The following is an 18,009-nucleotide window of genomic DNA, read 5'->3' as shown; positions in this document are numbered from 1 at the left end:
CTCTGACTGCCGGCTAAGAGAAGAGCCCCCAAATTAATTTATTCACTCATCTGTTCCTCCTCTCTGCTCCTCATACTCTCACCTTCCTCACCAGGTACATTCAGTCTCACTCCTCATGTCGTACTTTCTCTTTCTCTCTTCCATATTGCAGCTGCTTCATCGGCATCGTCACCAAGTCGCTCGTAAACGAAGCAATAATGACAACTATTAGTAGGAGCCCCAGCAGGGGTTCACGTGCACCCCCCTTATTTTTTTTTCTAGTCTGGATTTTTTGCATCCTTGGAACCTCTAAAATAGAGATTTGGGTGATCCCCGGAACAAAACCTGTCCAAAATGTGTTTTTTGCAATGTTTTAGTACCCCTATGATGCCTGTGGAATTGTTGCCAGGAATGCCAGTCAGACTGTCTTTCAAAGACTGTAGCACGCTCAAATTTTGAGCGAGCCCAAAGATAGAGATATCAATGTATTTGGGACAACCTCGGGTTTCCAGTGTGACCAAGTTTGTCATGCTACCTTGTCAGAAAGTGAGCTAAAAACCTAATGATTTAAAGTCAGATGAAAATTTTGTGAGGGAAAAACAGCCATCTACATGTTTTCAAATGGTCCCTTGACCTGTCACCTGGATGTATGTGAATGGAAATGGGTTATATAGGTACCTACAGCCCTCCCCTATCAAGACATACATAATTTCTGTGAATCTAATGCAGTTTTGGGGGAGAACCATGCAGTAATTTGCATGCAGTAGCCTACAAATATGTCATTTCCGCCTATATACAAAATGGTGTATTTGACTTATTTCTGCACACTGTGGGTTCATAAACAGTCACAAAATTGCATGAATTGGGTATGACTGGATAGCTGAGATGCTTGTGCATCCAATCAGCCTATTCAATTGTGATTTTAGTCCATTAAGTAGTGTATTGGCACAAATGGTGCTTATTGCTTATTATGAGCAATAATTCAATCACTCTTTGAAATGAACATTGGAGGATTTATTCATGTGTGCTAAACAGTAATTTCACCAAATGTAGCCATTTAGTAACTAGGCCTATGTATGAAATGCAATAACTTATGGTCATAGGAGCAAGAAATATTGCAAACATTAACTACTGTAGGAACCAGGGACATGTCCCCTATAGAATTCCTCTAGAAGAAGCTTGATTTTAGTAGTTCTCTTCATCATAAATTTTGCTTCAATGGTCTCATCTTGCTCTTCTTCCTCTTCTTCACTATCTGCCTCCGGTGTGAGTATGTCAACCAGAGATGGAGGCATTATGGGTCTAGCAGTCCACACTACTCCACAGTACTCCATAGTACTCCACAGTAGGCTACTCCATCTTCATTCTTCTCTCATCCCTGGTGAAAATTATTTTGTAATATATGTTCTTGTTATACATAAAAAAACAAACACAGTTAACAATATAATATTATTTACCAGATGTAGGTAATTTAGGCTGCTCAGAGATGGGCGTAGCTGCCTGTTTGTAACCTGCCACTCCAAAAGAAAGTTAATGCAGTGCATGTGAAGATGATACACAAGATGGTCAGAGAGGATGAGTCCCTCTCAGCTAAGTCTGAAGTGGACCTTATACACCTCCCACCACCACAATGCTGTCGCCATCCACCACAGTGCTGTCTCTCCACCCACATTGATCGCTGCAACCATAGAGTTGCAGGTTACAAGCGGGCAGCTACCTTGGACTGCTGGACCCATAATGCCTCCATCTCTGGTTGACATATTCACACAGGAGGCAGATAGCGAAGAAGAGGAAGAACAACAAGATGAGACCATTGAAGCAGAGACTTTTGATGATAAAGAGGAATACTAAAATCAAGCTTCCTCTGCAAGAGGAATTATGTATGGGACATGTCCCTGGTTCCTACAGTAGTTTATGTTTACAATTTTTCTTCCTCCTATACTATTAGTTATTGCATTTCATACATGAGCTCTTGAGGATATTATTGTGTTAAGTTACTGTGTGTTTAGAGTAATGACTGTTCAGGGGAAGGAACTGTTCATGATTTGTCCTGGACCTGATGGACCTGTACCTGCTCCCAGAGGGCAGCATGCTGAACAGGTGATGGTTTGGATGGAAGTGATCACTGAGAATTGCTGTAGCTCTGGAGAGGCAACAGAGCTAGCAATATAGTCCAGGGAGGGAGGTGGACAGCTGATCACTTCTTCTGCAGACCTTATCACTCTCTGCAGTCTCTTCCTGTCAGTCACAGTGCAGCCAGCATACCATATGGCATGGCATACACCAGCAAACTCTCAATTGAGATGAGAAGGTCTTCCTGCAGTTTGTTCCATCTCAAGACCCTCGGAGGGGGAGACGTTGCTGGGCTTTCTGGACGAGGACAGTTATGTCAGCTGACCACGATAGATCCTCTGAGATATGGATCCCTACAAACTTAAAGGTGGAAACCCTTTCCGCAAGGTCAGGAGGGGGGGGGGGGGGGGGGGGGGGGTCAGTCTTGTGCCTCCAAAAGTCAGGATGGAAGAGCTCTTGTCACCAACTTTAACAGACTGTGGATGGTTAGAAATAAAATTCTTAATCCAAGCACAGGTGGTAGGAGGGAGATTTAGTGTGACCAGCTTGTCTGGTATGATGGTATTGAATGCCGAGCTGTAGTCGAAAAGCATCCTAACTTTCCCTGAAAATTGAGTAAGTGTGGAGGATGCCACCCTATTCCAGCTGAGATGAAGATGTGCTTTCATGGTTGCCATGCTAGTGGAGTAAAGGTTAAAGGCCTGGAAGTGGAGATGAACTGGGTCCTTTCTGCCGTCAATTATCAAGGGAAATGTCAACTCTCTGCCCATCAAGAGTGATGAGCCGGAGATATTGGACTCAGAAAGTAGATTGTTTCAAAATCATAACAATTGTGTGTACATCCCACCAACGCCTGCTGCTCAAGTTCAATGCAAAGTTTTCCATGCAGTCGTTGCTAGGATACAGGCCAAACATCCTGAGGCACTGACCTCAATGACGTTTCCCTGATGGACTCACTGGGGGATGTGGTGGAGAGATGCACACTGAAGATGGAGGAGGCCATTCTGAATAACTTTGATCATCCTCTTCATGACACCTTGATGGACCAGGAAAGCAGTGGTGGTGGACGGCTCCTCTGTCTTCACTGCAGGACGAAGAAAGCCATCAGGCTGAAGGTAGCTACAAAGAGTCTTCTCTTCTGCAAATTGTCAGAAGACTCTTCTGCGAATGGTCGATCACAGACAAATTAATTTGTAAAGTAATTTGTATTCGTATTTGTAACAGAAGTCCAAGGATGTTCCAGGTGGCATCCTCGGTGGACCTGCTTGTCTTGTAGGCAAACTGATGGGATGCAGTCCTTGATGTGCCTTAGGACCAGCCTCTCAAAGCACTTAGTGACCACGGGTGTTAGGGTGATGGGTCTGAAGTCAATGAGGCCGCTGATGGTGGTGGATTTGGGAACAGGGATTATGGTGGCTGATTTCAGGCAGTGAGGGACAGTGGCTTGTGTCAGTGAGAGGTTGAATATTTTTGTAAATTACAGTAGACAGCTGATCAGCACACACTTAAAATACTTTGCCAGGAACTCCGTCAGGATCAGCACCTTTCTTCTGATTCACTGACTTAAACACACTTGTGAACCTGATGTTCTTTGAGGGAGAGTGTGCGTGGATATGCTCAGAGGAAACTATGGGCAGCGGTGTGTGGGAGGCTGGAATTCTTGGGTTTCTCAAAGCAGGTAAAGAAGTGGTTTAGCTCCTCTGTTAAAATGACCTTACAGACCCAGCCATGTTGCCCTGATAATATGTGTTTTAGGCCTTCCCACACTTGCCTGGGGTTGTTGTTTAACATGTAATCCTTCAACTTGTTCTTATCAGCTTTATTGCTCAAGACAAGCAATAAGCACCATTTGTGCCAATACACTACTTTATGGACTAAAATCAATTGAATAGGCTGATTGGATGCACAAGCATCTCAGCTATCCAGTCATACCCAATTCATGCAATTCTGTGACTGTTTATGAACCCACAGTGTGCAGAAATAGTCAAATACACCATTTTGTATATAGGCGAAAATGACATATGTAGGCTACTGCATGCAAATTACTGCATGGTTCTCCCCCAAAACTGCATTAGATTCACACAAATTAGGTATGTCTGGATAGGGGAGGCCTGTAGGTACCCATATAACCCATTTCCATTCACATACATCTAGGTGACAGGTCAAGGGACCATTTGAAAACATGTAGATGGCTGTTTTTCCCTCACAAAATTTTCATCTGACTTTAAATCATTAGGTTTTTAGCTCCCTTCCTGACAAGGTAGCATGACAAACTTGGTCACACTGGAAACCTGAGGTTGTCCCAAATACATTGATATCTCTATCTTTGGGCTCGCTCAAAATTTGAGCGTGCTACAGTCTTTGAAAGACAGTCTGACTGGCATTCCTGGCAACAATTCCACAGGCATCATAGGGGTACTAAAACGTTACAAAAAACACATTTTGGACAGGTTTTGTTCCGGGGATCACCCAAATCTCTATTTTAGAGGTTCCAAGGATGCAAAAAATCCAGACTAGAAAAAAAAATAAGGGGGGTGCACGTGAACCCCTCCTGGGGCTCCTACTATATATAATGAGAATCTGAGCAGCTGTGACGATGTAAAACAGAGAGAGTCTCTGTCAGACGCCTTCACTCTTCTACACTCAAGTTCCCATCAGTGTTTCTCTTGTTTCTCTTCTTCACACTCTGTTTGTTTTCCCTCTGTTCATCCGTCCAGCTTCAGTCAAACAATGAGTATGTGAAGCAGGATGTGATAAAATGACAAACAGTAGAAACCGCAGATTAATTGCCCTTTTTTCATCAGCAGAACCATCATCATATCTAGACTGTTTCTAGACTGATTCTGGACTGACTTTATCTAGATTGATACTGGACTGATTCTGGACTTTATCTAGACTGACATGAATGATTATGGACTTTATCTGGACTGATACTGGACTAGGGATGGGCGATATGGACTAAAAAATTAATCACGATAATTTCTGGCATTTATCCCGGTGACGATAAAAAAATACCAATTCACCTGTACTGCAAAACTGTAATGACTCAAATCAAACAAGTTTGAAATGTGAGAACAGATTCAACATGTATTCAAATGCTGGAGCCTCGTTTAGCAACGAGCTCCTTCCGCCATGTTTGTTATTGTTCTTCACGTGAGCCAAGGGGCTGCGAGTGCATGGTTGCACACAACGTCATCAAACGGGAGTAAATCTGAATACAATAAAGTTTAAAAAAAAAAAAAAAAAAAAAAAAACTGTCAACCTTTTTTTGTAAGGTGACCTTGGGTGACTTGAAAGGCGCCTCCAAATAAAATGTATTATTATTATTATTATTATTATTATTATCAATGGGAATTTATCGTTATTACCGCGATATGACAAATTCTTATCGTGGAGAAATTTTTTGACGGTATATCGCTAACGGTAAAATATCCCCATTCCTATACTGGACTTCATCTGGACTGATTCTGGACTAATTCCAAACTGATTCTCGACTGATACTGGACTTCTGCAGACCGCATGTTACAGTATTTGGAAACAGAAAAACACTGATTTCTTTTAAATGTACGAACAATATCAGCTGATGTCATCTCCGTCCTCTCATGGACACTATAATGAGGACACTGGGTCTACATCCTTGTCCCCCAGCAGAGAGGATGATCATTGACTTATTCACATCAATGACATAATGTGTGATTATTTTAATCTTTGGTATCAAACTTTTTCTCTAATATAAAAGTAAATATCTGATCAGGTTCACAGTCTAAGTTGAATATCTAATATCAAGGTTGATTTATGAATGAACTGTATCTCTAAATACTTTATAATCAATTTTTGCTGATCCTCTGATGACCCCTGGACATTTTTGTCCACCTCTCACACTTTCCCAACTCCCCCACGGTCAGATGAAAGGTCACTGGGGCCGGATTTTTGGCAAGGAGGTGTATCTTTGGGTAAACTCTGGATGTCCTGAATTTCAGAATGAAAGTCAATTTTTTGGACCCGCAATGCATTTTTACAACATCCATGACAAAAATGTCCGCCTATGGGTTTTTTAATGTATTTTAAAGTAAAAGTTTTAACTAACAAATATCACCATGAAACTTCCCAAGTTTATTACTCACATTAAGACAAATATTTTTTGTATTACAAGTTTTGTCAAATTTTATGTTTAAATATGTAAATGAGGCAATATCTAATGAAATATGCTAATGCTAATTTCCAGAACCGAAATCTGAACAATGGATGAAGCTACTTTCAAAATTCTTGTTTTATTTTGTTGACATATTAGAGTCAGTCAAGTTTTCATTGAGGGGATTTTGGATATCTCTTTTCATCACTCTGTAAATGAGAAAATACTGTCACCAGCCCTAAAGCCCATAGAGCCCCATAGAAATTGTGTGTTTTTGCAGCAAAAACAACTGGCCAGGAAGGGGTTAAAAATGTTGAAACCCATGTCAAAAGTGATTTTCATGTTTAGTCAACACCCAGCCCTATATGTATCACCAACCTGCCTAGAGGACTCCAGATGGAAATTAGCCCACGGGCTACAATCTGGCACATTTGCACGTACTACGGTACATGTTTTATTAATGTGCATTGTCCTGACTTCTAAATAAATAAATTAAATAAAAAAATAAATAAATTAAAAATTAAATTAAATTAAACATTTTGGGAGTAACTGATGTCTAAATTTTGTCCAGGGGTCATGGAAGTGGTACAAATTGAAGGATCATCCGATGGTTAAAAAGTAGCAGTAGACGATTATATCTGTTGTTATGTTAACAACAGTCTGGGTAAATGACTAAATGACAACGACAACAACACAACTCCAAACATGCAGGTTAGAAACAGTCGACAGATGTGACAGATGTGGATCGAAGGGTCTGACTCCCACTTTATTTTTATCTCTTCTCTCTTCTTCTGCTGATCATGAATCCTTCACCTCGGCTCTGAGCCCGACCAGTCGATCGATACCAGCCGACAGATTTGCAAACACGGACAAACTCTGTCTCACACACACACACACACACACACACACACACACACACACACAGTTTCAGACTGAGTTCTCTGGGTCGATCGGTGTCACCTGTCCCAAAAAACCTTGTTTGAGCAAAACAGTTCCTCGATTGGATGAACTCAAGTCAACGTCTGTGTGTGTGTGTGTGTGTGTGTGTGTGTGTGTGTGTGTGTGTGTGTGTGTGTGTGTGTGTGTGTGTGTGTGTATGTGTGTGTGTGTGTGTGTGTGTGTGTGTGTGTAAAGTGCCATGTGCCTAATCTTAGTAACTGGGATGCGTTCAAGGACTCCTCTGCAGCTGTCTGTTCTCTCACACACAAACCCACACATTTCCTCTGTGTGTGTGTGTGTGTGTGTGTGTGTGTGTGTGTGTGTGTGTGTGTGTGTGTGTGTGTGTGTGTGTGTGTGTGTGTGTGTGTGTGTGTGTGTGTGTGTGTGTGTGGTCTTATTAGGTCCATTTAAGTGGGTGTTTTGATGCTGTCAGACCCAGAATACAACAGTGTCGTTCCACAACATTTGACAGAGCATGCGGTCGGAAACATAAACCAGGATGTGTGTGGATGTTTGTGTGTGTGTGTGTGTGTGTGTGTGTGTGTGTGTGTGTGTGTGTGTGTGTGTGTGTGTGTGTGTGTGTGTGTGTGTGTGTGTGTGTGTGTACCTTCACTCTGCGGATGGCGTAGCTGTGGCCTCTCATCTGATTGACAGGCTGTCGTACGTTCCTCAGGTCCCACACACACACACTACAGTCCACCGAGCCTGTGGCAACAACGTTCTGCAAACAAACAACAACTCACTTCAGACTGACCTTTTATTTTGAAAATCCCTGGTTAACTACAACGTTAAACTATGATCATTAGGGGTGGGAATCTTTTACTATCTCACGGTTAGATTCGATTCAGATTTTTGGGGCTACAATTCGATTCAAAATCGATTTTCGATTCAAAACGATTTGATTCATAATGATTTCTGCTTCAGTCTGTCGGTGCAAAGGATCCTCATGATCTACTCCAGTCTGCTTTGCAAGACAGAATGACTAAAGTGTCTTTTTCACATTTATTGAGTTTTAAACATTTATCCATGCTTAGATAGAATTGTTGAAACTGTTGCATAAAAGTAATATCACATTGTTTAAATAACAAAATTAAAAGTGCCTGATGAAATACAACAGTTAAATGTACAAAGAGTTCATTAAAATCTATTTTTAGAGATGCTAAGTAAACAGTGTGAAGTTAAATGAGGCGCGGTCACCTGGTCGTATTTGCACCAATCACAGCTCAGGATCTCGGCCTTGTGCGCCGGGATGGCCAATCGACACGCAGCGGCCTTCAGATCCCACACCCGGAGCGTCCCGTCACCTGAGACACAGACAGAGACACGTTTACCCAGAATGCAACAGGGAGGAGAAGAAGAGACAATGATGGAGGAAGCGTTGATATTTCAACACTGATGAGGTAAAAAAAAAAAAAAAAAACTGGACGTCGCACTTAAACACATTTAATCTGCAGATAAAGGACAGTTTATTACCAGATGGGAAAACGTTTTGTTCTCAGACAGGAGCAGAAACCAATATTTGAATTTCAAACGATTGAACGGAAAACTTTGGATTTGGATTTGTGAAACAGCTGAAGGCAGAAGGATGGAAAGAGAAATACGGAAAAGAAGAGGAGGTTAATTGAGGGGAAGATGGCTGACAGACAGAAAACACAGAAACAGGATGGCTGTTTTATTTTACAACATCTCATTTCAGTTCTTATCTTTACTTAATTTTTAAGTTATTCAAGTCTCTCCTTTAACCCACAGACATTTAATCTTATTATTGACTATGGCACATCTCATTTGAAATGTTTACGATCACACGTTTTGTACCGACTCGTTCAAAACCGACAGAAATCTGAATTATAATTAAAGATTTAGCTTTAGTTCTGTGTTGCATTATGTCGATCCAAGTCCCCATTAATATAGTGAGACAAGTATGTGTGTGTGAGAGCTCCATTATAATGTGGGACCACTTCATTATGGCATCAACCCAACAAAGCGCGCGTGTGTGTGTGTGTGTGTGTGTGACTGGGCAGAGGCCGATGTTCTGCCAACACACTGCGACAGTCATCAGGCGACACCTTTACTCTCTGTCGTTTCACAGCAGCAGATTTTCATCTCATGTCTGTTCTCACATCAACGTTAATTCTTTAATGAACTTGAGAAAAAAAAACAAAAAAAAAACGCATCACTTCATGTCAGAACTTCTTCTGCATCTGAACAGGAAGTCTCTCCTTCCTCCTTCCTTTAATACTGCTACATGTGTTTTCATATAAATGGTATTTTCGTCCCTTTAAATGTTAAATGTCTTGGAGTTATGTTGATGTTCTTAATGTTTATTTTCATGTTGCATGTCTGCAACTTAAAACCCAGGCTGATTCTCATATTTGATCATTTGCGTGATAAAAACCAGGATTGAAAGAAAAATTCTAAATATTCTGTCCCTGAGGCGTGTATCATATACGCACAAACTGACAGATAGCTAACAGCAGGATTTAGAGAAAGTCGGACGCAGGAGTATGTTTACTGAATCCTTTTTACTCTTCTTTCCATCCTTTTTTGTAAAACTGAAATGAATATAAAGTTACAGTACTTTAGTAACTCACAAAATACAATCCAGAATGAATTTACATTGATTACAGTCTCAATGCACAAGCCATAACAATAAGCTAACATTTAGCTTAGCTTAGCATTTAGCGAACTATATTATCACAGTCATTGTTTGTTCCAAAACAATCGTTTTTAAATCCAACTTAAGAATTTTTAAATTATTTATATGCTCTGTTGAACAGAAACACAGAAAACTAACAAACTTACAAGCAAAGGCTCTCCAAGGCACTCACGTAGAAGAAAAGAGGAGAGGAGCTGTCTGCCTGACCGCATGGAGAAAGAATGGCTGCACTTCCTGTAACTTATGGTCACATGACCTTAACTGACCAATAGAAAAACACTTAACAACATAGTCTCTTTTATGACAGATTTCAACAAAATAAGATATCTAGAGGCCACAAATTGTGTGCCATGACACTAAACTTAAAGCAGAAGTAAGCGATCCGGTCGTTTCGGCTAATTCTGCGTTCCAGGCAGGCTTTTGAAACCGTAAATTACAGCTTCAAGTCACAACTTATGATTTTGTAGCGTTCCAGGCAACCTCACACCTGTTTTACCGGTGAAAGTCACTATAACGGCCACTCGTAACTTCTGACCCGTGAACTCGTACCAGATCGAACTGGTACGACTTCACAGGTCGGAAAAACACGAGTTACGGGTTGCCTTGAACGCACCATAACAGTCCTCGTCCCGACGTCACCACATTCACGGCGTCCCTTGGCTGCACACACAGCCCTGCATGCCGTTCTCTCTCCTCATTGGATAAAAACTGTAGGATACGAGAAAAGTTTTCTCCTCGGCTCAGAGCAGAGCAGAGTGACTGACAGACCCGTGTTTCAGACCAAACACTCTATGTAAGTGATTGCTGTCGGAAGATATAACTATTTAAGACTTATATTAACACAAAAATATCACTTACTTCTGCTTTAATTTAACACAGTTTTCTCACACGACCTATCGTAGGATCTCGTCTAACTTTATTGACAAGAATGAGGTTGACAAAATCTATTTCCTGTCCTTCAAAGTCAGCTTCTTCCTTTTGATTTAGATTTTTATTGGTTTTAAATGTTTTTATCTGTGTTTTATTTGACTTTTCGTTGGTTTGGACTCCCTGGATCTTATTGACTATACTTTCCTGTATTTGAGCCCTGCAGCGTCCTGGGGAAAAAAAACATGAAATCAGATTTGAAGTGAGGTCAAAGAAGGTTGTGTTTTAGTGATCGATTAAGGATCAGTGCAGGACTTCTACAGACAGGGCTGCAGGTTTTAAAGATTCCTCTGCTAATTGTTTTCTGCAGGTCTGTTCCACTCTGATGCAATTTTTGCATTTTAGTTTTTGTTTGGTGGAGCGAACAAACTCAATATTTTGTTTTGGCAAAACTAAAGCTCGTGGAGGAGAGTCTGAGCCACAGATATGATATTGTGTCTGGGACTCTGGATGCTTCTTCTTCTGAAACAAGGCCACCTCAAGTCCATCGCAGGCTGGGGGGCCGGGGCCGGAGCCGGAGCTGGAGCCGGACGGTTTGAATAAACAGCTCGGAACAAATCCAAAAAGTTAAAGGGAGCAGATTAAAGTGAATTCTGAGGACGACTTCCTCCTGGCTTCACCTCATGTTTCCTGACCAGCAGATTAATCCTCCTCTTCTTCCTCTTCTTCCTCTTCCTTCTCCTCGCTCTCCTCCAGCCTCCCTTCTTTCTTAACTGTTTTAAAGGGATAGTTCAACATTTTGGCAAATTGGCCCATTACCATAATCCCTATAGTCATAGCAGTAGGTTCGTTACCTTTAATTGTCGGTGCAAGCTATTTTTAGAACGGCGGAGCAGAGCCTGAGCTGTAACGTTGTGTTATTATCTCATAGCGTGGTGAATGTGCAGGTCACAACTTGTCCACCAGAGCGTTGTGGAGTTGTTGGATTGTGTATTTGATGAGTTTGATGAGGGAAACCAAGAAATCCCATGAGCCTCCGTAGCGTAGCTCTGAGCAGCTCACGGCTCTGCTCCGTAACAAACCTACTGCTATGACTATAGGGATTATGGCAATGGGCCAATTTGTCAAAATGTTGAACTATCCCTATAACCCTTCGCATCCATCTTTCCTTTATTCTCAGCCATGTGTGGCGGCTCCTCTGGCATCAGCATGTGGAAACGAGCCAACTATGCAGAGTGTGTGTGTCTGTGTGTCATCATTAACAACAGCAACACAGTTTAACATTGCGTTTGTTTTGCTGCAGTAACAAAGAGCATCTGGCTCTGCATACAGTATAGGTGTGTGTGTGTGTGTGTGTGTGTGTGTGTGTGTGTGTGTGGGTGTGCGTTGGGTCTGCAGTGCATTTAAGGCTGACTTTTGTGAAAAACGGTCTCGCTCTATTACACCTGGTGTTTCTCTGCTGTATCAGCAGGTTCAGCTCACACACTCACACACACCTGACCACTGAACTCCTCCTGACACACACATTTATTCGTTTAGAAAAAATAAGGAAATGCTTCTATCTCACACACTAGTCTAAAGCTGCTTCTCTAGTAGTTGTTGCCAACACACTTTAACAACTATTAATTCACAGTAGAGATCATTGTGTTTTTGTTTTTAACCTTGTGGTCGACATGTACCACATTAACTACAGTGCAGATCTCCCCATAGGGACCAGATGTGTTTCTATCCCCTTAAACACTCGTTTATTTAAAAAGGTCCACACAGCATGAAGGCAGCTGACTGGCTGACACCGACCTGCTGTTAGAGGAGATGGAAAACTACACTGAGATGGTTTTTAGGATCAACACTTTGAATAAAACACAGGAAAAGTGCTGAAACATGGGACCTGAAGTATTTTAATCCACTAATTCCTCTGAGCCAACACATCAACTGTTTCTCCGCCTCCATCTCAACCTCAGTGTCATGAAGTGCTGAAGTTGAAGGCAACTTGACTTCTCTTTGGTTCTTGAAGACGTTTCAGTCTTGGTCTCAAGACTGGTCTTAAAACCACATTTTCAAGGTCTTGGTCTTGACCAAGGTCAAGGTCTTGTCTCGGATTCGGACTCACACTAGGGCCAGTTGTTCCGTACCATGCTGAAGCACGAATGCCCCCCTCCCCTGTCCCCTGCTGGCCCGCACTCACATTACCCCGAAGCCAAGTGTAGGCTACTCAAGCATGGTTGCCTCCGACACACACGTCATCACGTTTATATCGAGGGATTATTTGTTTTCCAACACGGCGGATGCACACGTATTCTGACTGCGAAAAGAACAGCACCTTTTAACTGTTTGACCGGTTGTCATGGTTATCTTGAAGTTTACTCAAAGCGATGGCAATGTTAGCTAGCGATGTTGACATATGCATGGGCGACACAACCGTTAAGTGACTGTTGTTTACAAGCGGTTGCAGAAGCGCGATGGAGAACGAACCCGAGACCAAGTCTACCGTACTCAAGCACGGTACAGTTGCACTCACACGAGCCATAGAATACGGACTTTAGGGGGCAAACGTGCTTGGGCAACAACTGCCTAGTGTGAGTGCGCCCTAAGTCTTGGACTTGGTCCTTATTTGGTCTCGACCTCCTCAAAGTCTTGGTCTTGACTTGGTCTTGGGTTAGGTGGTCTTGATCCCAATACTACGTTTTGCCTCTCGTCAAAAAGGCCTCTTCAGTTCTAAAGACCAGTGTGGTACCAGGTATTTAACCGGTGGTGGGTTGGTCCTGAGGGTCATTAACTATCCATCATGTGAATAGCGGTTAACCGTTTGGGAACTGTTCCCAAGACAGCACTGTATGAGACATCGATGGCCTCCTTCACCCCCTCTCTCAAACCATCTGTCCTTGAACGAGTGCCCTTTCTGCAACTGTTTTCTTGTCTGTATAAACTGTTTTCTTGTCTGTAACAACATCTATTGCACGTCTGTCCGTCCTGGGTGAGGGATCCCTCCTCTGTTGCTCACCCTGAGGTTTCTCCAATTTTTCTCTGTTTAAAGGGTTTTCCATGGAGTTTTTCCTCAGTTGATGTGAGGGTCTAAGGGCAGAGGATGTTGTTGTGATGCCATGTAAAGCCCTTTGAGACAAACTGTTTGTAAAAACGGGCTATACAAATAAACTTGCCTTGCCTTGCCTTGCCTTAGGTGGTCTTGATCCCAATACTACGCTTTGCCTCTCGTCAAAAAGGCCTCTTCAGTTCTAAAGACCAGTGTGGTACCGGGTATTTAACCCATGGTGGGGATGAAACCTTGGGGGTTGGTCCTGAGGGTCATTAACTATTCTTCATGTGAACAGCGGTTAAACCGTTTGGGGACGGCTCCCAAGACAGCAGCACTGTATGAGACATTGATGGCCTCCTTCACCCCCTCTCTCAAACAATCTGTCCTTGAACGAGGCGAAACGTCTTCAAGAACCAAATAGAAGTCTTGTTGCCATCGATTTTTTGACCATAAAGACCTTAACGACTGAAACCTTTGCAGACAAATCAACCTCAATTTATAGTTTGTGATAATAAATAGGATGGACATTCATTTTGCCACTTAGATTATATAAATCTTTATTTTAAAACAGTCTCAGCCTCTGGTTTGGTCCCCAACACCTCTCCTCCAGCAAGAGCTCCATCTAACAGCTGTAAAAACTGTCAACTGTTGTGATAAGAAATATTGAACTCGCCCGGCTGAACACTACAGTGCGACTCTGAGAGTTGAGCCACTGGAGGAAAACACTTCACTGATTGGCTCGTATTGATCCGTTCCGACCAATCGAGCGCCGCAGTCATCATCTACAGACCTGTACCTCCTCTGACAGCAGAACAAACCCTGGTGTAGTCGCTGAAGAGAAGGGTAAAGATCACCATGGCACCATGCAAAGACAGGTGCATCTGCATGTTTTCAGAAAGTGGAATCAAATGCGTTTTTAAAAAAATAACATCTGCGGTAGGTGGTGAAAAAACAGCTGCTTTCCAAACAGCTCTTAAATACAGGTTGTGGTAAAGGTCGGTGATTTCCTGTGGTCCAAATGAACCACTTCATCTCTGTTTCAGTGTTGAACTGTGATGCATCTCCTGCAGTTAATCTGAGCCTCGTGGGGGGAGGTATCCCTCTCTTTATTTATGCATTGGTATTTGCATTTAAAAACATTTTTGTCGCTTCACTGAATTCCCAGAGTCAAGGCTGAATGTGATCACAGCAAGCAAGTGGGCGACCGTGACGAAAAGGGTTCAAGTAAAAAAATATTTAAAAAGAATGAGAGAGCTGCATTCACACAGATTAACATGATTGTTTTTGATTGGCCGCTGACAGTGACTGAGATCAGCCTCCTACAAAGCTGTGATCGCTGCTACTGTAAGAGCCACAGGCCTGAGGACAGAGGATGTAGACATCAGGACCTCGTGCTTCTTCTTTATTCTGAGATTAATTTTTTCGCTAAAGCTGTGACACCAAGATCTGGACGTGGTTCTCTGAGGAGATTAAACAACCTCAGCTCTTTCTTCTTTTCTTATGTCTGTCTGATATGTTGGGTAACGCCAAAAATGTGTCTCGGTGAACCTGTTGATGCAGCAACAACTGCTATTGCCTCTCTTTTTCTTCATCTTCTTCTCCGTCTTCTTTTTCTTCGTTGTCATCTTGTTCTTTATCTTCTTCATCTTCTCCTTCTTCTCCATCTTCTTCTTCATCGTCTTCTTCGTTGTTATCTTCTTTGTGTTACTATTCTGACCCCGTCAGTCCTGGAGGACCAATGCCACCATTACTCGTGAGATTTGCAGAAAGTTTGGGGAAAATCAACTTGGTACTTGAGCATCCTTTCTGTATATGACGTCTGTAGTAATCCCAATAGGGCAGGAATTGATAAGAATTTATTGATACCAAAGCTCCTCTTGTTAAAGCACGTCATTGTTTTGCAATAACAATACATGTCAGACAGAAAAGATCAGTAGTATGTGGTGATTTTATTCTTTACACTTCATCACTAATATCTCTTATATATATCTCCTCCATTATCAAATCTTGCTCTCTATCAAACTGTGCTCATTAATAACAGCCTAATTTGCATCTATTAATTGTTTTTTAATCATCTATATATAGCCTATTTTTAATTGTCCTACACTGACCTCAGTAAATCCAGATGAATGCATAATTAGCTTCAGCTAGTTTGTCTCCTGTTATTTGCACACAACTCTCTCACATGTAGGATAGAGCGGTGTCTTCCAAACACAAACACAACAAACAAAACTGTCTGCATCCGTTTGATGGATACGACTGAGTGTAATAAATCTGCAGAAAAATCATGTAGTAATATCTTGAAGGGATAGTTCAACATTTTGGAAAATTGGCCCATTGCCATAATCCCTATAGTCATAGCAGTAGGTTCGTTACCTTTAACTCATTGAGTGCCGCGCTCCTTTCCAAAGTTTTAGTCAAGTGTACCGGCAATTTAGACCATTTTTGACGATTTTTGTAGAGCCACAGTGTATTCTATATTATTGCCACCAACACATACTGTGGCTCAATTGAAAGGTTTAACTTAATGCTTCAAGTGGCCACAAACCGTTTGTTTCTACGTGCCTCCGTTCCTGAGAAAAGTCAAGCTACACATGGCTGGGTTTCACCAAAATCCCTCCTTTTTTTCTAGAAAAGGAGATAGAGCGTCTTTTATGAAAGGTGCTCTGTTTGTGTCTGTCGCTCTTCTCACACTCGCATTTCTGGATCAAAGGGCTCGTATAAGATAAATATATACAACAATGGTTGTTCTATTCACAAAACCACCAGCGGGGGCGGGGGGGGCGCCACTAAACAACAATAACACAGACGCACCGTGCCGTGTCACAGCTTCTCCCCGCGGAACGTGAGGGTCAGTCGGCCACCGCGGCTCGGAAACACCGGTCCCGCCGGTGGTCGCGGTCCTTCTGTGGTACGGGTCGGTGATGCCGGTCTGCTTGGCCCAGAGACCATCAGATTTTACCGCGGGAGGACTTTGGGGAGGACACGGTGTTGCTCCAGCTGAAGACCGGGCGGACTGTCGGCTGAGAGCTTCCTGTTTCTGCTCCGAGCAGCTCGAGCAGCTCGAGCAGCAGCGCAGGTGAGAGCGGAGCAGCTGCGCTGCATCTGCGCTGCATCTGCATGCAGAACTCGTTTGCAGAAGCCGAGTTATGATAAAAACTTCCAGATCATGAGCTGTCATGTGACTTTGATCGTCATCTATTTCAGTTCTCCTCGTCGTAGAGTCCCCAAATTTACATATAATGTGTATTAAAGTTAGCCTAGAAATCTAGACGCACCCTAGCGGCAGCAAAAATATTTGCTCCGTAGGTGGGTCTAGAAACGAGCCATAGGAACTTTTTGAGTCTCGAACACCGATTGTGTTCACCAATCACAGCGCTCTATCTGTTTAGAGAGTCGTTGGGCGGGCTTAACGTGGTGACGACATACATTTTAATTGGCTTGTCAGGCTAACGTCATCCTGCTCTTTGCTCTGATTGGTCGTAGCGCTAGCTAGCGCTACCCTATTGCGTGCAGAGGCAGTTTGAAAGACAGCCTTCATCCCGCCCCCTGGATTGAGCAGAGGTCTACCGGTCGTTTCCAGACTATACATTTTAGTGATATAGTCTGGCTCGTCAGGCTATATTAAAGTGTCTATTTTCATAATTTAAAAAAAAAACAAAAAACGTAAAATTACGTTTTTGGCACTCAACGCATGGGAACGAAAAACGAGAAATTACGTGGTTGGCACTCAATGAGTTAATTGTCGGTGCAAGCGGTTTTTAGAACGGCGGAGCAGAGCTGTGAGCTGCTCAGAGCTACGCTACGGAGGCTCATGGGATTTCTTGGTTTCCCTCATCAAACTCATCAAATACACAATCCAACAATTCCACAACGCTCTGGTGGACAAGTTGTGACCTGCACATTCACCACGCTATGAGATAATAACACAACGTTACCAGACAGAGTTGTTTTAGAGGGAAATTCATGCAAAACCGCTGATGCGCGTTTCCGTTCTAAAAATAGCTTGCACCGACAATTAAAGGTAACGAACCTGCTGCTATGACTATAGGGATTATGGGAACTATCCCTTTAAAATCAGTCCGTTGTAATGATCTAAATCCAAAAAGGAAGTCTCTAAGATGAAAAAACACTTGACACAGTTTGGTTGGAAAGGAAAGCAAAGAGCTTTGTTGTTGCAGAGCTGAGAGCAAGACGAGTTGGCACCGCAAATGACACTGGAGGAGATCTGGAGGGAAGATTGAAGCTTAACAAACACACAAACACAAACAAACAAACACGCAGAGATATGTAAACTCTCCTGCTGGAGATGCTGGAGGTGGAGATGTT

General features: G+C 42.5%; 1 protein-coding gene across 1 annotated transcript in view; it reads right to left on the bottom strand.

Moving 5' to 3' along the window:
• pex7 (peroxisomal biogenesis factor 7) overlaps positions 1 to 18,009 on the bottom strand; it is a 62,469-nt gene that overhangs the window by 27,944 nt on the left and 16,516 nt on the right. Inside the window, exons 7-8 of the mRNA XM_084000971.1 lie at positions 8,321 to 8,427; positions 7,731 to 7,844 (exon numbers count right to left, since the gene is read on the bottom strand). Of these exons, the coding sequence (XP_083857097.1) occupies positions 7,731 to 7,844; positions 8,321 to 8,427 (221 nt within the window). The remainder of the gene's footprint in view (positions 1 to 7,730; positions 7,845 to 8,320; positions 8,428 to 18,009) is intronic.

Source organism: Trachurus trachurus (genome assembly GCF_905171665.1).
Source record: "Trachurus trachurus genome assembly, chromosome: 24".
NCBI classification, from domain to species: Eukaryota; Metazoa; Chordata; class Actinopteri; order Carangiformes; family Carangidae; genus Trachurus; species Trachurus trachurus.
This window is presented reverse-complemented; position numbering and strand designations above follow the sequence as displayed.